The sequence below is a fragment of the Chiroxiphia lanceolata genome, chromosome 10 (assembly GCF_009829145.1).
Source record: "Chiroxiphia lanceolata isolate bChiLan1 chromosome 10, bChiLan1.pri, whole genome shotgun sequence".
NCBI classification, from domain to species: Eukaryota; Metazoa; Chordata; class Aves; order Passeriformes; family Pipridae; genus Chiroxiphia; species Chiroxiphia lanceolata.
In genome coordinates this window covers 15,438,053-15,464,963 of record NC_045646.1, presented here as the reverse complement: position 1 = coordinate 15,464,963, position 26,911 = coordinate 15,438,053, and the positions used below count along the sequence as shown (strand labels likewise).

General features: G+C 41.0%; 1 protein-coding gene across 5 annotated transcripts in view; it reads right to left on the bottom strand.

Moving 5' to 3' along the window:
- TFDP2 (transcription factor Dp-2) overlaps positions 1-21,304 on the bottom strand; it is a 46,251-nt gene extending 24,947 nt beyond the window's left edge. For 3 of the 5 annotated variants that reach the window (XM_032698327.1, XM_032698328.1, XM_032698331.1), the window contains exons 1-3: positions 21,194-21,304; positions 9,264-9,357; positions 3,313-3,379 (exon numbers count right to left, since the gene is read on the bottom strand). In XM_032698327.1, the coding sequence (XP_032554218.1) occupies positions 3,313-3,379; positions 9,264-9,278 (82 nt within the window). In that variant the 5' untranslated portion in view covers positions 9,279-9,357; positions 21,194-21,304. The remainder of the gene's footprint in view (positions 1-3,312; positions 3,380-9,263; positions 9,358-21,193) is intronic. The other 2 variants (XM_032698329.1, XM_032698330.1) reach the window with 1 other exon arrangement.
- Positions 21,305-26,911: the final 5,607 nt, after the last annotated feature.

Here is a 26,911-nt window from a genome sequence, read left to right as displayed (position 1 = left end):
CAGATTAAATTTTAAATTCTTCTGGTTACACATGCAACTTTTTAATATGAATTCTGCTGCTTGTCTGATCTAATTCATTCACAGCTTGCAACAATTACCCCAAAACCACAACAGAACTGTCACTATTCAACTCAATCACAAATCTAATTATACCTGTTTAAGGACTAACTTGAACTATCATACTTAATATTTTTAACAGAATGGGCCAACTCCACAAAGACATCTTGCCACAGACTAGGATTTTCCCTGAATGATGGAATACCTTAGTTCCTGTCAGTTAACTTTGCTAGGCACCAAAGTTCTGTTGGCACCAAGGAGTGTAACAGTCTTGTTAGTATGGAGCATACCAGGAGTTTCTCCCAACAGGCACAAACCCTGACAAAACACTAGAATACCTGACACATACATACAGACCTATTCCCAAGGCCAGGAACAGCAACAGCCACCTTTGTTCTCCAAAACTTGAGAGGAAGCATCCCTTTTGCATTTAGCAAACCAAGAGAATTCATTCACTAAATGAGAACCAGAACCAATGTTTTTCTGAGAGAATTAAAATGCAGGTCTCCTACAGGAATCATTTTCATCACTAGTGTGCTGGATAATTTCAGGTAAAGAAGTGAAGCACGGCCAGCCCAGCATGCCACAGCTAGGAAAAAAAGTCTGGTTCCCTTCAGATTTAGGCAGCAAGTCTTTTAATGAGGATTACAAATTTGGATGTATGTGCTTTGATTCTGCAATCATCACATTTAAAACATCAAATTCCTTAGTAAATCTGTATTGCATTTAGATACACTGGGCACTAGAAACCTTCCTTTTCACAGACATCATCTATACAAGGAATAAAAAAGTACTGAAAGCATTCTAAAAAGCCTGCAGCAAGAAGACAACAGTATTCACCAACAAACACAGGAAACAATAAGAAAACTGAACCTCCAAATAAACCAAACAACCCCTCAACCTATTTGGGAACATTAATTCAGATTCAAAAATCAGCAGAAGTGACACAGCAGTACTTTAACACTTATAGATTAGATTGCAATACCTAAGTAGTCTGTGAGCATTAACTTCTCCTGTAGCAAAATAAACTAGGAAAATACCTAGAGGTTGTGCATGGACACTAAAGGTAATGGTGGGAAAGATAAAAGGAGCCTGATCAAACTGATACTGCAACAGCAGAAACAGAGTAACTGCTTCAGATGGTCCAGGGAAAAAAGGGATTTTGGAAGTTAAGCCTGAGAACAGAAAAAAAGCAGAGGAAGTAATTTTGGAGTGCAAGGGTCAAGTAATTAGCTATTTTGATTACACATTTTTAACGACACAAAGACAGAAAATTTCCTTAACATAATCTTCTCTCGTGGTGCTAATGCTAGAGAGAGAGACTGCAGAATGAGCAACAGCTGACTTGGTGTCTCAGGACCCCTTCCTGCAGTTTGGAACAGCATCCTCAAAGATCCAGGCTGCACTCTACTGTAATTGGGCAAAGTGGCAGAGCAGTGGGTTTACCTAGAACAGTTCAGCATTTTTCAAAATTAAACCCAGTAAACCCAGGGTTACACAACAGATTTCACAGTATAGTAAAAGATCAGAGTTCATTATTAAAAAGGAAGACATTTTGCAAGGAATTTTCTATGTGCTCATGGCTCAGCACTGGAATCTGAAATGCTCCTTTAATGCAATATTGGTAGTAAATTAGTATGTTTGTGCTAGAGGCAAATAACAAATAAACACACACCACAATTGTCTATTTGGAAAAAAAATTATTTAAATGCAACTTTTCTAAGCAAAAATTTCTAGCACTGAAAATCTGATACTTTCAAGAAGATCCTTCTTTGAGCAACTGGCCTCTCTTCTTTGCTCTTGAAGGTATCATAAATCCATCATGCCTCAGTCTAACAATACTATGAAGGCACATTATAGATAGGCCCAGATATGTAGCAATAAAATGCCTTTATTTTTACTGTAGTAAATGTTTTACTTCAGTAATGGATAAAACAATAAAAAGTGTCTTCATTAGGAAGCTCACAAAGCCCTGATAAGATACAATGGATCTGAATGTCTATTCTGAGTTTCTTCCCCCCTCTTTAATTTCCAGAGTCCAGCAGTGGACATGCCAAAAGAAATAAGTAAAGGACACTTCAGATTGAAAGTAAGAGACAGCTTAGACACTGGCTGTATCTATACAAGTTTTTCCAGCTTTTATGGAATATTTGATTCTCTAAGAAGAGTAAGCCATTGTGAACAAGATGTTATATCTCAAAAGAGATGTAAGTGATTTTTAATTATATCTCAAGGCTAAAAAAAATTCACTAGATCATAATATTGTAGAAAATATACCAAAATGGAGGTAAATAATACATCCATCATCCCAGGAGCACAGTCTGATAAAGACTGGGATAAGGATCACTGAGATATTACTACTAACAACATTGTCCTGTACTTATAAAGTTATTCAATTATTTTCTGTATAAATCCATTGCTTGTCTCAGAAATTATTTGAAAACATTGCACTTATTTTAGTCTTTTTCCCTAGAAGCATGACACAATAATCACAAAATAATGAAGCACAAAGGGCAATTATCTCACCAATGCACAATAAATAATTCTCAGAGGCCTACCATCAGTCTGTAATGTTCTGCAAAGTTTGGAAAACTGGGAAGATACCGAAGCTTTAGCCATTTTCTGTTTAGACTCTCTCATTTTAATGCCAGGAGCCAAAAATCATTCTTCCAGCTAGTACATGCATTTGTTTATTGCAGTGGATAACAGCAAACTTTACTTAGAAAGGTTGATTGAAAAGTTTTCTGAATTGCAAATCCTCAAGTTTTCTAATATATATAAGGGGTTGCAGCTTTATTTTTAGTGGAATACTGTAGCTGTTATGACTGATCATAAACTGGTTTTGAGTCAAAAGTGATTAACCTAGAAGTAATAAGATGAAACAGGACAGGACAAAATATAATTGTGCAGAATACTTAAAAGCATGAAGTCATGCTTAACCTTCTCTGCCATTTTGACAACAGAGTATGGGAATTTTAAGGGTGGAGTAGAAATCAGGAAATTTGGCATATTATTCACCATGAAGGAATGAAAAAATGGGCTTATTTTAGCCCCTAATTAAATTACTTTTACTACACCCTCTTTTCCCCTCTGAAAGTCTGAAGATCTTCCAATCTTTTCTACTGACACTTATATGTCAGTAATAAAACATCTACCATTTAAATTTCGAGTCTCCTGAACGTGAATCAACCATATACAGTGAAATAAGTCTTAATGTACACTTCTTTTCTATGTATACAAATAGAATTCTCTTACCTTTTGTTGGACTCTGGTTCTGATCTATAAATCCTTTCAAGTCTCCATTTGTGGAAGTCACACCAACCTGAACAAAACATTTTTGAAGTCTTAAAATATGATAGACCTTTCTTTGTTTTCTAATATGCAACTAACAATATTATGAAAGTAATCTGTTCTGCATTATGAACCATCATAATCCTATGGACAGTAGAGTATAACAAGAGCATGAGATTCAAGGTAAAGAATTCAGTTCAATTGTATTCTGCTACTGCACTACATGTGACCCAAGCAGCCCATTCTGGCTGTTATGGTGTAAGTCACTGTCCCCTCCAAGTCAAATGGAGCAGCTGCCACCAATAACACACCACAAGCCTGCCTGATGTCCAGAACCCTTGGTATTAAGCTGCACAGGGTCTACAGGTCTGAGATGTGACTATTGATGCATTTTAGATACGTTCCCCAGCTTCCAGAGATAAACTGACTTACCCTGTGGGCAAGAGGTAAATAATACTTACTTAGGGTAAGTTACCGGATACATGGAGAACTGAAATCATACACAGAATGGTGCATCTCAGATTTTGGCAGGTACACAAAGCATAGAAAGGTGCAGTTTGTACAGAAAAACGTAAGATCACAGCTCCTGGATGAGGGAGGGAAGAGATGGACAGTCCCTCATACCCCAGCTAACAAGGGATGGGCCCAGCAGCAGCAAGTAATGGTAAGGCACTTTGCAGTTTCAGCACATTATGCTCACAGCACCTTAGAAACCTCTGTCCAACAAAGCATTCTCTTCTGCTTCCAAGCTGGGAGAAGCACTGCGGGACTGAGCTCTGTTGGGGCATTAGGCAACTAAACTAAATACAAAAACACTCTTTTTAAAGCACTATAAAATCTGAGTACTTCTGTAAGTAATTGGGACAAAGGGGCCTGGTATCCAAGTTAAAAGAAAACAATTATATATGACCAAGGATCAAATATTTGCTTTATTTTACAGATGTATGTAGCAACAAGGGAACCAACGTTAGGGCCGCTTGTAGAATTTTAATAATCTCAGATTAGAACATAATTTAATTTTAGACAAATTAAACAGTAACTAAAATAAACTACACAAGAATAAAAAATACCTACCATAAGCATTCAGACGCTTGGTTCCACTAAAGAACTTGTATTCAGCAAATAATTTTTGTAGGGAAGAAACTGCACACGGCATTGTGTGAAACTATTTCTATCAAGATTTTTTCACCATCAGGGGACACATAAAATGATTAACTGTTGCTGCACTACTCTGACTGTAAAACACTGCCTAAATGAGCTAATTAGGTGCTTCTGTAAACAAGCCCTAAAGATGCTCAGTGCAGTCCCTCACTTTATCTCAAACGTTTTTAGTATCCCAAGTGCCCTTGCCTGTCTGTCCTGGCACACCCCTCTAGACTCTCATCACCGTTTCCCGGGGGCAGCCAGGTGCTTTGGCTGTTGCAGGCGATGGTACCACCAGAAGCTGTTTGGAAGAGAGCAAGTGTGTCCCATGTTCCCTCCCCATTTCCCAGGCTGTCTCCCAGCAGGCGGCAGCAGTGCAGCAGAATGCAGCGGGGCTGGGGAGGGAACACCGGGATTGGAGCAGGGCAAGGGAATGAAGGCATGAAAACAAAAGCAAAACCTCTCCTATCACGATCTGGGAGCAGATCCATATGGAAAACTGAAGCACTCTGGTATTTTTCCCCCCGGGTGCTTGGGTGCAAGGAAAGCTCGTCTGGCAAGAAGCCACTGTGGTTCCTTACACTGAAATGTGTTCTCGAGGAGAAGTTTAAACTAGAGGTTGGAGAGGTTGGTAACTGCACAGTGAATAGCACTGGAAGGCCATTCCACTGCCAAGGGAAGAGCCAGCACTCCTGGATCATGCTACTGCTGCCTTTGCACAAACAACAGCTTCTCCCCAGGCCCCTTGCCTCTGCAAGAAGGAACACAAGTAGGAGTAATTCTAAATTCAGAGAAAGAACAGGGGTCCACAGGGATAAATATCATGTTAGAGAAAAGGGCCTCAATTAATCTCAGGAGAAGGGATAATAATTATGATGAACATCCTCAAAGACACCACTGCAATTTGTTCACAATTGAACATTCAGCTCTAGATTTACAACTGCATTTCCCTATTGATTCATATCAGCATTTCAATTAAACACTGAAGGTGATGTACATGTGCAGTGTCAGAATGAAAAGTCTAACACATTTCATTTTCTGAAAGATTATTTAACTGCAGCCATATTTAAGGCAATATAAAAAAGTACTTGAGGGTTTTTTTGTGTATGTTGTACTTCAGTTATCCAAATGACATAAGATTATAGCAGAATTTCAGTTTGCACATAAATATGTTACTTTCATTACAGTGGCCCTAAGAGCACATTTATAAAGAGGATCCAATAAACAGCAGCACTTTTCTAAATTTAACAATCTTTGTATCTAAGTTCAGAAGAGTTTGAAAAGAAACTTGAATTTCGTGAGAACTTAAATGAAAAATATGGCAGACTTAAAGGAATTTGCTTCTCTTAGAGAAGAATAATCATAACTAAGGCCTCAGAAGTAGCAATGTGTGATATAATATTGCAATACTGCAGCAGAACAGATCTTTACAGTATTCCATCTCGGTGTCAGAGGTCTCGGGCCAGGTTGTTATCTGGATCCCACTGCTTCTGGGATCTTGTAATTTAACCACTCCTAAACTAAAACCAGCAAACAATCCAACGCTTAATTGGTATAATTTGTTATTTTTGTATGTCTCATGTGACATTTCTGCTTTATAACAGTGCCCCAGAGTGTGGATTACTGGGAATGGCAGGAGCTGGACTGCTGTTCCTGTCCATCTGTGGCATGATGAGCCCAGTCATGAAGTAAGATGGAGAAAGCACTTGGCAGGCCTTTGCACACTGTTAAATACTTCCACTGAAGTATTATGCCTTTTTTATCAGGCAACTAATTGTCCAAATGGGATGAGGGGAAAGGAAAAAAGAATCACAACAAGCTCTTGTAGCTTCCCAGCCTTCTCTAAGGCTTGACACACTGCTCAGGGCAAGTCTCCTAGACCAACTGCAGCAGTTAAACTTTCCTCCATGCCGACATGTGAAAGGAGAGCTATCATAGCCATTCAACTGACCTCATCTACAACAAGACAACCACCCTGAGAAGCAGTGACAAATAACTTCACATGGATAAAAATTAAGAGCAAACAATCAAAACTAACAGACTTATTGAAAAAATCTGCTTTAGTCATATTATTTATTTGGTCCTAAAAATAAGTTTACCATGAATATTTGCTCATTTTTTCCTCCATTTCTCAACTCTGTTTTGGTGCCGTCTTACTTGAAGGACAGATGGGAATGGCAGTACAAAACAGGCAAGAAAAACACATTTTATGATATAAGCAAAGAATGAAATAACCCAATAAGACAGGGTGTTTAGAATTACATCCAGGTGCAATGTATATTACATATACACAACATCTCATCTCCAAGAGAATCTGTAACGTTTACTCAACATTTTATTATTTGTAGCTGCTTTGTTTGGATTAGTTTTTTATGGAAGGTGAAATTACCCATAAACAATATTTCACAAGCAGATGGTAGAAAGTGTCCTGCATTAAAAGGAAGTGAACAGTGAGCCAGTCTTGATAATTTTCCAACCCTGTACACAAAAAGTTAGGAAGGAAAAACAGTGGTGGGGAATGTTATTCATCTTGCATTCACATCTAGTCTATGGAAACATTTTGGCATGTGCTTGAAGCACAAGCTTCCTTGGAGGGAAGGCTGTTCACCACAGCTTATGGGATGGGAGATGAAAGGCCATTTTAGCCTAAACTCACTGCGCTTGGCTGTGATGCAGAAGGATCACAAACATGCCCAGACTCTGTCCCAGCTGGGGGCAGTGATTTCAGAACATAGAGGTGGCAGCTTCCCTGTGTGTACACGTTTAATGAAAGATATGTGCCCTTTAAGAGTTTTCAGGAAGCTGCCCAAGTTCCAGTACTTTGACGTTCGCTTTCCTTGATGCTTCAACATAAAGGAAAAAAAGATAGAAATACTTTCACAGAGAAGTTCTCTCCCTCAGCTCACTCTGCAGATCATTAAACCATATCCAACAACATAACAGACAAACACTAACCTTGCATCTGAAACAGGTTTTGAACAGCAGAAACCAACAGGCATATGCTAAACCCCCCAACTCTGCAAATTCAGAAGCATTCTTGGGCCTTCTAACAACATCAGAAAACATTAGGGCTGACACCGTTACCCTGAGTGTGCAAGTCTAAGTAACTAAGGTTTGGAAAACCTGAAGAAGTGCTACAAATAAGGACACAAAGCATATGACCACCATTTTTACAGGTAAACATGAAAACTGAGTCCTACATTCATCTGCACCACAGTAATATTTTTTTAAAAAATAAACTCATAAACATTAGATACATAACCAGGTTTGCCTAAGTTTGATATGCAAAATTTCAAAGCACACATACCAATAAAACAACTCTTCTATAAAGTAACCATAGCCTTGCAAAACCACATCTGTATTCAGCACAAGAATAGGTTGCCCAGACTGAAGGTTCACGTCTGTCCTTGAAGACTTTCAAAACCCAGAGCCCTGACTGAACAAAGCACCAAGCCACTGGATTGCAGTGTCAAAGAGCTTTACACAAAGCAGCACAATATATGGCCTCCTGAGATCCCTTCCAACCTATGCCACTCTGGCACTATCACGCAACACTCCAGAGATTTTATTGGGATTGGTATTTATCCTTTGACTGCATCAAACAAAAGGTCAAACCCACAAGTGATCTGGATTTGTTCAGCTGTTCCACATACATCAGTAGAACTACTTATTGAAACTAGAGACTAATATGACCTATGAAATAATAAGTCAAAGGGCTTTGCATATACATATCAAATTATCTTCTGTCTTGGTAAGCCTGAATCAAAAAGTGAGATGTAAGACACCTGTAAGTCTGGAACTACACACCAAATGAAGCTACTAATAAAGCTAACAGAAACTTCTGAGAGTTGAGAATTAATTTAACCAAACTATGCCCCTGGCACCAATGTTACCCAACATGCACAAAAGCTTTTGCAGCTACTGAACAGAGCACCACCCTGGGCTACCTGCACTTTTATCATGGGTCACTTCTTTGGGGTTGGTTCCTGAACCTGTTCAGATTTACCCAGACTGCAGGATGACCTGTCAAAGGCTGTCAACAGGCAAATTGCCCAGGGCCCAAAGTCATGCTCAATTTAGCGATCACCAAACTTAATCAGAACTGTTCTCTATACAAATTGTGTACCACAGGAAGCACAGCTAATTAGGCAGAAAATTCAGGTCAGGATGTTAGACACTTCATAAGCATCCTTAGAACCTGGGATAGAGGAGTCAAACATGGAGCCTCCAGACACCACACTACAGGCTTGTTAATGCAGCAAGAGAAGAAACAGGAACACCCTTGGTCTTCTAGAAACCAAGAGTGTACTGACATTAGTAGAGAAATACGCAGTCTTTCTGTTCTTTCTTGAGTTTTGAGGCAGACTCAGTAGAAGGATTTTGCAAAGGTGAGAAGATTCAACACAATGAGCAGCTCTCAGGTGAGTTTGGAGCAATATTAGAAGAATCACAGACTCACAGAGTATCTCAAGTTGGAAGGGACCCGAAATGATCAACAAGGAAACAGCACAAAGCATTGCCTCACTTATCAACCTGACCCACAGCTGAGTGGACTCCACATCCTAAAGAGCTTCAAGCCCGTTTAAATTTATCAAAACACGGCAGACGATGATGGGATAACACATTTGCGCTGTACAAAAATCAGACAAGATTTTTCAATTTGAAGGTCTTAGGGTTTGATTTCTTATGTCTGTCCATACAGTTCTGAAAGCCAGCAGTGACTGGCAGCGTGCCAATATACAAAGTAATACATGTTGCAGAGTTATACTTACATTTTTAGCCGTCATGTCAGACAGTATTGCTTTATATTTCGTAAAACCATAAGATATCCCTTTTCATCTTCACAGAATCTTTAAAATGAACATCCTGTAAGAAAGTTAGTGAAATATCTTAGGTGAAACCCCACTTTTTGACAAAATCAATCACCACAATAGTCAGGTTCTTCACAGATACTAGAAATGTACATTGCTTGGGACAGGCAGAGATGAAATCCTATACACAGACACCAACTTTTTAAAGAGAGGCCTAATTATATTAATGTGCTAGCAAAGCATGTCATGCCATTACTGAAGCTTTTTAATTAAAACCATGCAATCTTTTGCACCTAATGTAGAGTATGTCTTTATAAAAGGGAAGTGAATTACTTCTTTCCATTGTGTCTTTAGCCACCAACAACAGAGAAAGCTTTTAATGAAATGTATATATATGGAAAACATTCAGTATTTTTAGGAAACATGCAAGAAAAATCACTGCAGTTCAAACTCATCTTTTAAATATTTTATTAAATTTGTGTAATTAGAATTATAATATTAGGATTCCAGGAAAAGACAAAAATTTTGGTATACTGAAAAGTACTTAAAAGTGACTTATTTTTTAAATGGAAGCTTCCAGAAGTCTTAGAGAGAATAGAAGAAAAGTTACAAATCAATGCTGGCAGCACAAACCATTTTAAAGACAGAATTAACTTGACAAAGCGTTTAAGTACTTCAAAAGTACTTTATAAGTACTACCTGCAGTTAAAAATGAACTATAAAAGACATTTGAATTGCACTTGGATGTTTAAGAGAGAGAGAAATGTTCACACTTTCAAGTGTGGAATCAACTCAGTAAAATTAGGAAGATACCTAAACTAGTTACCAAATATGAGTCACAACCATTTACAGCAGAACTCACCACTACAAAAGCAGGGTGAAATTCATGTTACTTCCTCTGTATTTTAACCTACATGAGGTTTGAGAACAGGCAGCGCCTTCACCCCCTTCGAGGAAAGTGCCAGGAATTGTTCCAGTGGGTGCACAGCTCATGGGGCACTCTACCACCACTTCCCATCACTGCATTAGTAGTTTTGGACAGCCCAGAATATTAAATGCTGGGCTGTTTCTATACATGTCTTGGTTTATTCGGCCACCATATCAATAAAACTTTTAGTGGAAAACCATTTTACTCAACACAGAGGTGTCCTCCATTTCCTGCTGAATGAGTTGTATTTAATCCTTAGTGCCTCCATTTATTGCAGCCATGATTAAGCAGTTGCTCCAGCATTGAACACCACACAATTCTACTAAGATATTCTCCTGTGAAAATTTGTACTTTTCACTTTTACGACAAAACATCCAAGAAAATAAGAATAATTTTTCTCTGACTTCAGAGAAGGTGCTACTGAGAGATATCTATTTACAGCCTGGGGAAAGGGGCCACTGCATCTGTGCACCAATCCTGAAACCTGAAGAAGAGTCACAGAAAAGCCCCAAGGCTACAGAGGTCATGGAAAAGAGCAAAAGCTGAACTTTTGCATTGCATCTGAAAATTATGATCTTTGTGCTTGTTCTTTTTTCACCTTTCTCATCCTTCCACACAAACTCTCCAAATATGTCATCTGGAGCTCTGGCCAAAATTCATGATGCAGTTTGACCTCTCTTTCTTTAAGAGGCTTTACAAGTAATTTACTCAAATAAACCATAGTTAAGAACACATTTGCTAAGCAGTTTTAATCCATTTACATATAAGCAAACCAGGTTCATTTTTAACAAGTTATTTGCTGTCAAGCTTAGTGATCCAGAAGGTATTGTCCATAAACTATTACAGTCCTTCTCCACAATGCTCTTCAGCCAGTATGAACAGTTGGTATTCTTCCAGCTTTATGAACACATTTTGTCAAGCTCGAGAAGCCAGACTTTGTGACCCCACCATCTGCCATGACCTCTTGTCAGGTTCAGACAAAAGAACCGACACAGATGGTCTCAAAATGGAGATTCTCTTCACCCCCAATTGCTGCTTGTGCTTGCACCACACAGACGGAAAAACATAAAACTCAACCTTTTTGTTCTTTAGTTGGTTCCTACTGAAATGAAGCTGCATAAAGACAAGTTCGGAGGCAAAGCACTCAAGACACGAAGATTGCTTTATCTGAACTAAGATTGCCCCGTCATAATCTAAGCCTTGGTTTATAATCTGCTCCCATAATTCTGCCTTTTGGTCCTATATTGCACGGTACAAGGAGCCAACCAAATTGTCTGACTTTGTAAACTTTGACTTGTAGCTTCTTCTAGAACATCTGTTTCCTAATTGCTTATACCAATGACATTAAAAAGCCAGTCTGAGCATTAAATTTACAAAAGCCCAGATAATCAAGCTCTGTACCTATTCTCCTTACAAGTTAAAAGTCAGATTTACTGTAAAGTTTCTGTGATACTGAAGCTGAATCCCAGTGCCAGAAACAAAACAAAGCAGAAAATAGTCACCTGCAGAATGACATTACCTTCCTTCTTACGTTTATTTGCTATGGTCCAAAGTCTTATTGTCCAATTGTCCCTATAAGACACATGTAGTGAGTAAAACCTAATAGTAGAAAAGAATAAAGTTACATAACAAAACACTCTGCCCTCGAAAATTAAGATTTACCACACTTATCCTGGTTTCTCTTCTCAAATCATCAGTACTTCACAATCAGACCTTCGCATAGACCAGTACAACACCAAGATCCTCCTCAGTGCCAGAGGCCAGTTCACCACATGAAGTGTCATTTTTATATAAATATTACATCACTACTAAACAGCTGCAAATGAAGACAACTGTTGGATAATTACTCGAACTGTTATGACATTAAATCTTCATGGTACACATCAAAAAAAGGAGATATTTTAGTATACTAGAATGATTTTTATCAAGGAGCACTTTTTTCATTTACTTGATCAAGAGTACTGCAAAATGAAAATTATTCCAAGTAACTGGGTCAGCTAAGAGGAAAGTGTGATCAGTTTCAAGAAAAAGAAACCTGCATTCCACTAGAGATTAATTTATATTCTTCACACCCCTCTCCATAGCACTGACTTTCAAGCTATGGTACTACAAGGCTGATTTCAGAAGACAGAGGTAACAAAAAGATTCCTTATTAATCAGTACAGGCTCAGCGTTAAACCACTAATTTATGCACAGCATCTACATGGCTTAGACCACCTGTTACACATATGCTGCTTCTTTGTGTCTCAGTTTTCTGACCAGTAAAATTTCAAAATTATTAAGCACTTATCAGAACTCCACCTGCTCCCAGGAAGCGTTTCCCTATCTTGTTCCTAAAAAAAAAATTTCAATATCCACCTCCTTTTTGAAGAAATTGAGATTAAAAAAAGACCAATTTTAGTGAAAGTATCTGTATGTACAAGATTCATTTCTTGGTACCCCACACAACAGAAATGCAACTTTGTTAGCAAATTTCTGGAATTTAAATTACAGATTTTGTATCCCTATAAGAAAATTCCATTGATCTGCCAACATTTTTCTGAGTCCTCTTCAGATGACTTAGTCCCAGTTTTATCTTTCATATACACATACAAGAAATAAACTCAGCCTACAAACTGCAAAAGGCAGGAATACCACGTAACATCCAGCCTGTCACTTCATGAAGCACTTCAAAAAGGAGTGTATTCAACAAGTCACGCACAGAGTGGGAAATAAGTCACCACCTTCAGCTATCACACAGTAAGTTGTATTTTGAAAATAATGGTAGAAAGTAGCTCTTAGGAAGCATTTGAAAAGAACTCCCACCATGATGTGTATGATGGAGGAACTGCAGGTGTAACTTCTTTTTCCGGTTTTTACTGTGAGCAACGGTATGCCTTCAGAAAAGTCCCAGTAGATAACAGACAAGGTGATCAGAGAGACTCAACAAAGGAAAACTAAGGGACTTGACCACTAAATGATATTAGAAGTTTTTAACAAAATAAAATAATTTGAGGAGAGTAGTGAGTTTAAAAGCTTCGTTTAATCACTTTTATTTGACTTAAAAGGTTGCAGCCTATGAATCCAAAGTTTTCCCTGCTACAAGACACGAAAATGAAATGAGAATGGCTGCTTTAAACTAAGGTGCAAATGGAAGATAAAACTACCTGAACCTAATTTGAAAGCAAAGATCTCACCATGTAGTTGAGACTGAGCAAAATCCCAGTGTGTCATCAGAACAAATCAACTGGGAACTGGGACCTGACAACAGCAGTAATTATGACTCAAGTTTACACAGCACAAAGAACTTGGAAACACAGCCAAGGCCTACACACAAGTTCAATGAGTATAAACCATAGCACTTCAGTGGTATAATGAACAGCCACCACCCAGTGTGGTTTGCCCAAAGCATGTCAGGGGAAATGCCCCTTTAAGGAGTTCATGCGGCACATCCCGGGGCACCAAATGAATTGGATCTCGGTCAGTACTCTCGGACTCCATCCCAAATGCTACAGCCCCACTACTCCCACCACTTGCTGTATTTACTCTCACTGTTGTACTTATTACATGACTAGCAATGTACATATTATATGCAGATGTATGTATTACGTGACTACCACAAGCACCACTGGTGGACGTTACTGAGCATCTTGAATCCCAGGGATGAAGACAGGTCTGAGTGGATGTACACGTGACAAGAACACACAACACGGGGATAAAATCCAAACCTGGATTCAAACTCTTCCTTAGTTGAAAGTGCCCAAAGTCTCCATGCACTGAACTGCACTGCTGAGCCTCAAGTTCTGCTGCTTGTCCAGTCCTGACAGTGTCAAGTCCCAGATCCCAGCAACCTAGAACTGGATACTCCTGCCCTCAAGCGACTTAGTTTCTTAGCATGTTCTTAGACATGCTCAAAGTCATGCCAGTACTAGTAGTAAACTTTATGTCTAAGAATAGGAGCAGCACTCATGGCTTATGTCAAAATCAATGAGGTGAAGCATGTCCCCTATAGCCCAAATAAGGAGAACATTACATTAAACATGTGGTATAATTCCCAAGTACTTGAACCCTTGAAGGTTCTTTTAATTCCCCAAACCAGCTTATTGTCATTCAAGATAAAGTACACAGGGTCTGATATCAGAAAAGGGAGTAACACTCATACAGCACTTAAAACAAGATGATCTAAAATATCTTTATGAGTTTTTGTGCTGGTTTAAAGATAAACCAGCAGGGGAAATGAACTCAACTCAAAAGAGAGATTATAAGTCAGAATAACAATTTAATAAAATAATACAATAAGTACGATTATACAGACAAACAATTGGTTTTAACCCACAAAATCCAAAGGTATAACCCAGCACCCTGGGGCATGACCAGAGTGGTGTTCTTTGGGCCCCCTAAGTCCAAAGTAAAAGAAGAGGGGAAAACCTGTTGGTGAGTGTGCTGTTGCAGTCTGGTCAAGAGTGGTGATTTGCAGTCCAGTCGAGAGTGGTGGCTGCAGTCTGGTTGAGAGCAGGGATCTGCAGTCTTCCTCTGGATCCCACGACTGGTTAAAAAAGTTCCAAGACTCCAAGATTATATTTCCTCCAGTTCAGGCAGGAATGCCCAGTACTTCCCTCAGGTCGGGGAGTTCCACAAAGGGTGTGAGGACAGAAGCACCCTCCTATCTCGAAGGCCTCTTAACACCTAGTTTATAGCCTGAGGAGTCAGGCTGCTCTGGGCAGAGGTTGTCTATTGACAACAGTTTCTGGGAAATGGCATGGAAAGCTATAGAACACACAGTTTTGGGTTACACCCATACAGTGATGAACTGGTCTCAGCTGTTCTAACTAGGACAGCTTTATATACAACTTCTATCAGCATAGATACATTTGGAATTAACAAAAAAGTAGCTGCAGGTTTTTTTAAGTAGCCAATCTACAAACTCATCTTTTGTTCTCTCACTAGGTTTCTCTCAGTTAAGCTGAGCTGAAAACAGCATCTTTTTGACTACTGAGACTTCACACAAGCTTCTTCACACCAGCTCATGTACTGTATGATACATCAGAGAATGCTCTAGATATTAGATAATCTGGTCTTGCAATGAGTTTTAATTTTGACATTTTAAATTTCTAGAGTTACCAGTACATTGACAAATACATGGAACAGTTGCACCACCCTGTTGAGATATACTTTCGTCTACATCCCTTAGCTGGAAGGATCTTAACATCCAATGAACTGAAAATAATTTTACATTGCATTTAATTAAAGATCACCAAGTTATATAGGGATAAAAAACTTGATGGTGAAGAGACTTAGCAGCTATTTCTTACATTTTCCTTCTAATTTGCTAGAAGCTTTGCTCTAGTTTAAAGCCATTATTAACTCTACTCTCCCATGGATTAAAGATTATGACAGTATTCACTGAAGGGTAAAGGTTACAAAAAATTTCATACTTCTGTAGTTATAATTCAGTACAAAGACAGAAACGGATTTTTCTAGTGATGCACAAGCTCACAAATACTGATTACAGCACACAAAATGACCTGAAGGGTACAATTCCACACGACGTTGCACTGCTCTAAGATCCCCCCCTTGCTAAAAGGGATCTTCCACCTTTACCCACTTCTTCCACTTTCCATTCCTTCTCCAGGCTAAATGGTCTCAACAATTCCCATTCCTACCTGAGCTCTCAGTGAGCCAGTTCAGTTCTCATACTGTCAGGATTGCAACAATGCGGCTGAAAGGGGAGTAGAAGAAAGTTCTCCATGTGCTGCGACCCACTGACAGCTCCAAGGGCCACCCAGGGCCTGTGCACAGGACAGGACCAACCCTCAGAACTAATAAGCTGATTGACCAGCTCAGTCTGGCTTTCAGAACCACATCATGACTCCATTTAAAAAAAAAGCATTTATGATCTCCTCGAAATTTACTGATGAGTTGGAATGTGACAAAAGGTTGGACATGGTTTGTTCATATAAAGACTACTCCATGCTTTTGAAGAGGTCACTGGAGTGTGTGCCTGCTTCAAAACTCTACTAGGAAGAAGGGGGGTATTCTGTCTTCAGATCACAGCTTTCCCAATTTCTTATACAGCAAGAAGTGGGATGAATAATTTGCTTTTGACAGAGAGCAGAAGCCTGCTGTTACACCGAATCAATACACAGCTGGAAATTTTATCAGCTGTAGGTATGAAGATATTGATTTTAAAAAATTGTTTAAATGTATTTGGAATTGTAAGTTGAAGTTTAAATAAACTGAAGTTTATGACAATTTGATTGCACATTTAAGAGAAGAGAAATATATTGCTCATGTTTCTCAAGTCTCAAGGTCAAGTTTATAATAAAAGGAAAGGTTACCTAGCTCGTTCCTCCCAAGGAATAGAGAGCCCACGCACGAGAAGGTTTTTATTGCACCCCGAGGACATGAGCTCACTTTCACTTACAGTTTCTAATCTCATCCACAATTCTTGGTCATGTTACCACCATAATACTTGGATGACCATTGTGGTTCCCAAGTGACTTTTAATGCATTGAGGCACTGGCATTCACAAGCCTCAGTGAGCAAATACTGATACATTTGCTTTAAGATTTTAATTCCCACAAATACCACTATAATAGCTGCTACCAAGTTGAAGAATTCCTCTATACAACTTCACTAAAAGTTCACAGCCTTAAAGATAGCGAGTACCTGTCACAACCTGCTAATTTCTTTCTGAACAAATGACCTTATTTATTTTTTATCCACTTACATCTTGGGCTGAAATTCACCATAACAAAACAGTAAATGAAAATGGTTCCTTACTCTCACAGAAAACATTTGCTAACACCACCCCCAGGAAATGGATTATGAGTTCCTATCAAAACAACCTTCCCATACACCCTCCAGGTGTTACAGTCACCCAACAGGGATTAGTGAGGGACTGTGGAACTAAAGTACTGAAGAGGCTGTAAGACAGAGCTAATTATTTGTATTCCCACCCAAATCAAGACAAATCTGGCAGCAACAGGAATCTGATAAAATACTAGAAACCGGACTTCCCAAACAGAGGAGCATCCCCTACCCTCATAGGAAAAAAGAAATTAAGCTGCAAGGCTAGAATTACATTCACAAATGGATTTGGGTCTAAAGAAGTTAAAAATTCCATGTTTTGGACACAAGCACTCCATTCACTGTTAGGAAAGAATCTAGGAATAGAAGTACAGTCTCAACTACCATCACTGCTTCCTCTTACTACTGTTTGAGTAAAACCTGATGGTCAGGGCACATCTCACTGACTGAAATAATGCAAAACCAGCCAAAAGAAAAGGAATATCACCTTTATGAAGTGGATTATTTCTAGAAGCTTAGTTAATTAAGAGCATGTTCAGAAGTTCTGTGAAAAACCTGTCTGCTCAATGTCTATCAAATATCCTAAGGACTGTAAAACAGGAAGATCACAGTGCCACAACAATTCTGGATGGTGCCTTCAGAGATACCTCTGAAGGAGCCCCTTCTAGAATTCAGTCTTAAGTGATTTGGGAAGGTAACAGTATCAAGTCGCGTTCTACTTCTCTTTTAAACATCATCAAGTCAGAAAGAATGAAAATGCCAACACCTGAACTGCTGCAGTTCTCAACCAAGCACACTAACAAACCCACACGTCTTGTCCCAGCTTAGTTCCAGACTCCATTGTGACAGTCAATACTAGATGTGAGCTGGATAAAGCATTATTTTATCACCAAGTTAGTGGTGCAAAAATCTAAAAGTTTCTACAGGTTTCAGTAAAGACAAATATTTTCAAAAGTGGCTTCAGCAGGCTGCAGATTTTGCAAACTCTGTTCTGAAAGGCAAAGAGCTTCTTCAGCATTACTAAGGGAATAGCTGGATCTAGAATTATTTCCAAACACCATCCCTTTTCATTTAATTACTGTTCTGTATTTCACTAGAAGTGGGATATTCTAAAAGGCTGTGCTTTTGTTGTAATTCTGCTAATGCAGACATGTTAGTATAAACATTAGCATATATTAACATATATAGTAGTTTTGCAAGGTGAACTATCGTAGGCCTGCAGTTTGATTTGCTTAGATTGATTGTTATGCTATAAATATTAAAAGGTATAAAAGTAAAGTTGAACAGTCTGTAAAGACCTTTACTGGAAACTATCACTGCACACAGGAAATCAGACCAAGGAGCAAAGAAGTGCCTTTAATGAAACTCTGAAAGTAAGATCACTTATTACTGTCTCAGCTTCTTGCAAAAGAGCTGTAGTCTCCAAATCAAATAACAGGGGAAAAAAAGAATTAATTTCATTCTACTACTGGATGTTACAAAACACAATCAATCCAGGAAGCTGTTATAAAACTGTCACTCCCTACCACACCTGCACCTTTTACAGTATTTCCTTGCAGATACCAAGTTTCTCAGATCATTCAACAGGCATTTATGATTTCAGTTCTGACACAGTATGTGTACTATTACCACACTGGGACACTGAGATTGTTTTTCACCTAATACTTGAAGTTTTGGGATAAACCTCTGTGATTCCAGTGACTTCTTGGGTTTGCACACAAAAAAATCCACAAGTATATTTCCTTGCACCAGACTAGGCTGTTTACTCTCAATATTTCAAGATTCACTGCTGCCTCATTAGGAGTCCTGTCCTGTGAATGTAATTGGAAAGGTAGAGGAGAAAGCCTTAACCATTACACCCAAAAATATATAGAAAAAGCAAACCATTTAAGAAATTGCCACTTAATAAAGACAACCCTAAGAACACTGTTTTAAGGTAGTACATCAGAAGAAATGCAATTCCAAGAACTGAATTAGGCTGGCTATAACTAGAACTCATTCTGCTTCCCATTAGGATGTAGAAGTTCAAATACTATCACATTTTGGGCTGCAGCAGCTGCCCTTCCTGTCCATGGCAAGTCCCTGTTCTTCTGCTTTTGAGATTCACACTCAGCTTTCAAAGGCACAGTGACAAGGCCTTCACATTGAAACCAAATAACATAATAAACCCTAGACAGGGACGTAATGTCGGAGTTTTGGTTCCTATTTTTTCGCTACACCTGTAACAAGTTTAGCCAAAGCCACTGAAAGATATTCCCTGGAAGGGGGCTCACAACCCTTCAGGAAGTACATCCAGATGCTCCAGAGGCCCCTTCAGCAGTGCCTACAGACAAGAGCAGACAAAGAATTGTCCTGTACTACTGACACCCCTGCAAACTGCTCTGTGCCTTTGCCCAGCTGAATTATTTGGTCTATCCCCTTTACCCTGGAGAGCTGCTGGCAAGATCCTGTACTGCAAACTGCACCTTATCACTCTGTGCAGTGAGGCTGGCAGTCAGAACTCCCAGCAGCAATGAAGAGCATTCCTATCACTGGTGTGTTCTCTGTAAAATTAATTACATCAACGTAGCGCAAGTCAAATGGGGTTTTTTTGTTGTGCTGCATTAGTGATTTTTGTCCAAAGGAAGTGGTTAACAGAAAGCCCAATAATTTGACAGTGAAATAAGATCGCTCTTAAATTCACTCATGAGACAATCTTGTTAGTATTTAATAATTTTCATTTTTTTTTCCCTAGTATAAAACTAAATCATTTGACCTGTTACTCTTTCCTCTCCTAAAGGCACTAGAGTCACTTCACAACAAGAAACATTTCAAAGGAGGAGAATTTTTGTCCCCTCTTATGACCATCTTTCCTGCCAAGTCTTCTGTTTCCTAGCACTCAAACTTCTCCTTACTCTTCCAAGTTTTTTCAAAGTGTTGTAGTTAGCACCCTACATGTTATTTTGAACAGAAGTTCCTGAAACTCAGCACTTCACTGCATACAAAACATCTTTGAGTACACATAGCATTGGCACAAGTATGGGCTGTGAAACACAGTTCTGGGTTTGTCCTGTAAGACTGGTCATCTCATGAGCTTTTGTCCCACGTATACAGATCATACACTACTTGTGTTTGGCAGGATATAATAAAATCAATTAACTGAACTTAATTTGGGAAGGGTAAAGAAATTGAGAAAAAAATATTCATTTCTCTTTTAACAGCACCCATTTTTACTAGCATAAAATTATTTTTTAATCACAGATTGTATCAAGCTGTAATTTTTTACAGCATCACACAACCTCCAACGTTTTGCTGTTTTTTGTCAGCACAATTAAGTTACATCAGTGATAGCAGTTGAAAAAAAAAGTCAACTGTTAAAAGTATTAATGAAGAGTCATAAAAATAATTGAACTAATTTCAAAATTACGAAAACTGATAGAGTAGTAATTTTTAAAAAAATTTTACACAGCATGATAAATCATATCAATGTAAACCACTCATTTTCTCTGTCAAATCAAGAATTTAGAGAGAAAATGAAACCCAAAGTCCTTTTCCCAGTGAACAGCAAGGGCTATGACACAGAGCTCGGCATCCCCCCTTGACTCAGGGAGGGAGTACGCTCTCGTCTGCGGTTTTCTCCCACATTTCAAGGAAGTTTGCTTATTCCGTATTTTCCTCCTATTGTTTGTATTCCCAGCTCCAACAGGCGGTGTTTACTCCGGGTTCACCTCTGCCGTGGAGCCCTTTCCAGCCGGGCGCCGGGGCAGGCCTGTAACTCCCAGGAAGAGGCAGCCGGGGAAGTTTTGTTGTGCCGGGCTGACCCTCTCCGGGTCAGAGCCGAGGGTCAGACCCGCCCCGGCCCAACTCCCAGCACCCCCGGGCAGGGCCGAGGGCCGGGCCGGTCGCTGCGGGTCCCGGGCCCCGCTCAGCCCGCACGGCCCCGGCGCGGCCCGGCCGCCGCTCCCACGATGGAGGAGGTGCCCCGGCTGTCACCGCCGCCCGGGCCCGCCCGCAGGTGTCGGACACCGACTCCCGCCCTCACGGGGCGCCCGCCCGGCGAGCGGCGGCACCGGGCGGGGGCGGCGGCACCGCACTGCCCGCGGTTCTGGGGGGTCGGCGGGGGCTGATCGCTGAACAAACGCGCTGCCCCCCACCCTCCCGGGCCCCCAAACCCGTCCCCCCGCTCCCCGCTCACCCGCAGGCCCGGCCAGGGAAGGAGGGGAAGGCGGGCGGCGGCGCGGGCCGGGCCCAGACAGCTGCGCTGAGGCGACGAGACGGCGACGGTCCCTTGGCAGCCGCGGCGGCGGGGAGCGATCCAGCCGCGCCGCGCCAACGACGCCTCTCGGCCGGGCCGGTGCCGCGCCCCCGGCGTTGGCGAGGAGGCCGCGGAGCCGGGACGCCCCGGCGGCCCCGGAGCTCGGCGGCAGCAGCGCCCGCAGCGCCCCCGGCCCGGTGCGGCCCCGCCGCCCCCCCCGCGCCCGCCCCGCGCGCGGCGCTGCCCGGTCCTGCTCCCCCGCACAAGCTTGGCGGCGTCTGCCGGCCCGCAGCGCCCATTGGCCGCCGCGCCGAGTGACGTCAGGCGCCCCCCCCGCGCCATTGGCCCGAGCCCGTGTGTGTACACACAGCGCCCGCCAATCCGCGGCGCCGCGGCTGGGGGGGCGGGGCGGAAGGGCTCGGCCGACCCAGACCCGGGGCCGCCACCGCCCGCCCCTCGCGGCGCGCGCCGGGCGCTGTCAGGATAGCGGGACCACAGGTTCGAGCCCCACCACAGCCCCCCGCGGCCGCACCTGCTGGTGCTGCCGGCCGGTGCGACGTGAATAAATAAATAAATACAGGGAGAGACCTGTCTCTATACACAGCTCGCGGCGCCGCGCTGTCTGCGGCCGCCGGCCCTGCCGCTTATTTTCGAGGCGGTGGCGGGGCCGCGTCCCGGGATGCAAAGTTCAGCCCCGCCGCGGGTCCGGCGCCTCGGGCAGCAGGAACGTTCTTCCCGGGGCGGGCTCTGCCCCAGCCCCGTGACCTCCCTCCTGCGAACAAAGGCGTCCGGGCCCCGGAGAAAGCGGCGGGGCCGGGCAGCAGCGACCGCGCCCTCGCACCTCGGCCCCGCCCGAGGCGGCCCCGGACAGGCGGGGACAGCCCGGGACAGCCGGGCCCAGCTCCGCACCCTGGCCCAGCCTGGAGAACGATTTGCGTTCAGCATTTCCTTACCTTTATAAAAACTGATTTCAACAAAGCGGGATTAAGTACCTTTACAGAGACAACATCAATAGAAAGCACTCCCAGGAGTAAAAAAAAAAAATGGGCACTAGTTCCGTTGGAAGCGACGCTGGAACATTTGTTAGGACAGGCTTTCTCCAGGGCGGCTGGGCACACGGCCAAGGCTCGCAGTTACCCATCCTTCACATTTGTGGAACAAGCTGAGAAAAACAAGGTTTATGGGGACACAGAAACAATATTTAGGTGCTTCAGGTACCTCTAGATCGTACACATACTGGATTAAACATGGTAAAGTTGTGTTTTTTCTTGCTTTACAGACAATATTAAATGGTCTAGGAAGACACACTCGATCCTACCCCCTTCACTAAGAAGAGAAGGAACGTCAAAAAACAGGTGTTCAACCCATAAAACAGAGTTCTTAAATGTCAGTCTAAGGAAAACATTAGCAAGCTAGTGTTGTATGTTTACCTCAGTGCAGCAGTTCACAACTGAAAAACTAGTATTTGCCCTGGAATTTGCTGACTTCGTGCTTTCAGTTGCTTTTAATCCTCTATATAATACTTCCATCAAATGTAACAAGACCTTTTACCAATATTTGTAGTGTTATGCAAGATCATTAATGAAAGCATTAAAAAAATGCAAACTGTTGTGTATTCTCTTGCAGACTCCCTCCAGCAGGGACAACCACAATTGCTACTGTGATGCCTGCCCTGATACAAGTGCAGAAGGCATGCACTGCCTTGGAAAAAGAAGCAAACCAGGGTGGCTGGGTTATTGCACTATTCAATAAGTTGCCTGAGCTAAACAAATACTTGAACTCAAACCCAATCTTGATAAAGACACTTGGGCTTCATATATCTCTTTCTGGTTCATTGGTCTTGACCCTTCTGCAAGAAACACCAAGGAGCTGAAGTCAGATGGTAGAACTGATTATGAATGTATTAAAAATAGCCATTTTAACCACAAAGGAGAGAAAGAAAAGTCACTCCTGTAGTTTGCATTTGCTTTCTACAGCAAACTGCAGAATAACTATATATATATATATATGTATACACACACACACATTCTTGAGTTTGAAGCTGGTGAGACAGTTATCAGTTCACATGAGGGTAAGAACACTACAGAGGTAACATTTTAAATCAATACACAGTCCTTCAGAACTTTCACAAATCCCAAACTTTATCCTAGACTGAGGGCTGCACTTAAAAACAGCTTAGAATTGGGGTTTTTTAGATATGCTAAGGCGTGAGTTTAGCAGCTACTTACAGTCCAGCCTGCACTGTGGGGAGCTCTCACATCTCCCTCCAGAACCTGTCAGTGTTCTCCCAGCCTTAGAACACCACCTTGCTCCCCTGGCTGTTCAGATCCCTCCTTGATCTCCCCCTTCCCCCTTCCCACGTTTGCTAGTTTCACCACTTTCTTGCCAGCCCACAACCCATGCTATGATAACCTGTACAAACACTAACTCAAACCAGGCTCCCCCTCGACCATCACTACTTTTCTCCTGCTGAACTTGCACTAACTCCCTATAAAGCCTTAAACTAACATGCTGCCCAACTTCTGGGGCAGAGCACTGCCATATTCCCCAACTCAGCCCACAGGACTGCCACACCAGTTTGTCTCAAGGGGGATCAAAACTTAGTACTTTTTGGCTCGGAGCAGTAACAACCCCCTCTCTATGCTATGCCCCACTGACTGGCAAGGAGTGGTTCTTACCCTTTTCCACATGGTGAGAGTCTCTTGTGCTGTGCCCTGATCTTGGAAACAGTGGACTAGCTGAAGGATCTTACTATAGAGATTATACCAATGGAAGTTACGAGGCTGAAACAGCAACTCAAGTGTTTTCCTTTTTTACTGTCTTCTATCTGGAAAGCAAGTCTGAATGCTCTTGTCAAAAACAGGTGAGAGAAACTGAATCAACTGTTACAGGAAAGCAGAAAATACTGCTTAAAAGAAAACAGTACTCAAAAATCTTGACCAATTTCATTACAGGGAGATTTTAAACATAGCTGCTGATTTTTTTCTTAGGTATGTAAGGAAATTCATATCTGCTCAATATGTTCAACTATCTGAAGACTGTTCTCTTGATATGCAACACTTAATCCAATAGTAGTCAGATCCCTCCAACATTAGAGGTATTTTTCATGCCATGTAGTCCCCACACAGATAACAGGACTATATGTTGTTATGAACGATAAAACTGCCAAACTGAGATGGCATTACCTACCATCAGCACTGTGTGTATCTGTGAAGGCAGGATGCCCAGAGATCATTACCACATCTCAACTGAATTGCCCATTCTTCATAAGCTGATGAGGTGCATTGCTACCCAATCCTACGTGAAACATTCACAGTCTCAACACGGTGTAGCTCTTAAAATGATAAAACTACAAACTAGCTAATATTTATCATTTTTGTATTGTTACATTTATTATCAAACTCAGCTAACAGAAAATGTAAAATTGCATATACTTTTCAAACTGATGAAAACTGCCCTGAAATAAAAAAACTAAATACAAGTAAAAACAGCAGCAGTAAAGGCTGTCTTATTTTAAATAAAAGTTAGTATGAGTGAGGTTCTACAGTGGTCTTCACGCCCTTCTGTTAAGATAGCACAGCACCTGTAAAATCATTTCAAATTCATTATCAATTAACAGGTACCACTTTTAGATATCAGCACATTAAAAAATTCCTGGGAAGATAAGATCAATTTTTCTTGTAACAGGTAAGCAAAAGAGACTTTGATCAGTATCCCAATGTCTTCAAGATGGCTATTAGTCTGGTTAGTCTTTGGGCAACTGTGCATCACGAGCTGCAGCAGATTCTCTAAACTCCAAAGGTTCCTCCATCTTGGGAGACTTAAAGACACCTCCCTGTTTGTTTCAGAGACTTACTCACTAGTTTGAACCTCTTCACAACAGAACTCAAAACTCTGCATTCCATTTGAATGGGTCAGCTGGTGAAAGTACTGAGGCTTTTTTGCATCGTTCACTTGCAGTGAAGTTTCTCTCCTGTAGATTTGAGGCTCATGAAAGGAAAACAGGTGAAATTTCCTGCTTCACAAAATTAAACAGTGACAGTGGTAAAATGGTTATCCTGAATAGTTCCTCTAGGACAATCCCTAGAGCAAGAGGACTATATAATGTCTTGAGTATTTGGATATCTTCTATTTCTTTAGCTGTGCTATTGCCAGGAGGAAAACCACCCCTGTGCAAAGGTGCAGTCTAAGGCCCATGGCTGCTGAGTTACCTTCAGCAAAATGATTTGAACAGGATCAGGCTCAGCTCCCATTGGAGCTCCATTGAGGAACACTGCCTGAGCAAGCCCAGCAAAACCACAAGATTAACAAGTGGACATAAGTTAAGGAGCTTTCGTCAAAAGGGCAATAGATGGACATTATCCCAGGGCAGATGTTGATGACTAAACTCTTTCACAGTGAGAGCAAAGTCTAAAATACCAGCAACTGAGGCACAAACTCCAGCCCAAAATGCCACACTGAAAGCCTTTCTGTTCAGCCTTGGAGAACCTTCTTGCTAACAAGGATTTTCTTTAGCAGTGACATTGTGAGGACTGAGAAAAGTCACAAGCTGAACACAGGAGTTAAAGCAAAGCAACTGTTTCATATATCCTGTAATTGCAGGTTCTTACTTCACAGCAGGAGCAGGAGGACTATTTATATTAAAGTCTTAGCACCATTTATAAAAACAGTATGTATAGAGCTATTAACCATATAGACTGTATAGCCTGCCACATTACTTGAAATCAGCAAACAGACCTGTTTCTGGACTTCATTTAAGGATTCCCATTGAAGAAGGTTTAGGAGAGAATGGTCTCTGCAACTTGGAAGGACATCCAGAGGGAAAAAAATTTGCCAAGATGTAGCACAGGTTGAAGTGCAGAAAGTAATAGAAGAATAAAAAAAAAAAGGCATTTTAAGCTAGGGGTGACAAGCAAATGAGATCTACTTTGAAGAACACAGCTAGAGTAGATGCTCCAACTCATAGTATATGATTGACAGAAACTGAGGAAATAGTGTACGATTTGACCTTCCATGTTTCAGCACAAGAAAAAGTGAATGATAGTTCTTTAGCCCTCTTCAACGACAACTGACAAGTCAAAGACAATTTCTTGTCTCTGGTGTCTATGGAATACACTCACCCACAGCTTGAACTCGATATTATTCTGAAATGAAAATGTTTAATCATTTTAAATTTTTGAAGCTGATTTACACATACGCCTGAGAAAATTACAATAATTTAAGAGTAGTGATAAGCAAATACATAATAATTAACTACACATTCCTTTAATTAGAATTTATTTGTTTAAAAAATACAAAAGTAATTTATAGCTTCAAAAATAGACTTTTGACTCCCTTTTAGCTAATAATAATAGGATTTAAGAATGGCCTTGAAAATATTAATGGTACAAATATCTACAAGTTAGATAGTATACCTGGAAGGGTTTTTAATGTATATGGGTTGGCCAGGCTAGATAAGATTGCTTTTGGTCTTTATAAAATTTTTAAAAAAGTGAGCTACAAGCTAGATAGGAACAATAGCTAAAAAATCATGGATTTTTTTTTTTTTAAATGGAGTGCTGAAAGCCTATTTGCTTTTGTATTTCATCCTAAAAAATCATGGATTTTTTTTTTTTAAATGGAGTGCTGAAAGCCTATTTGCTTTTGTATTTCATCTTA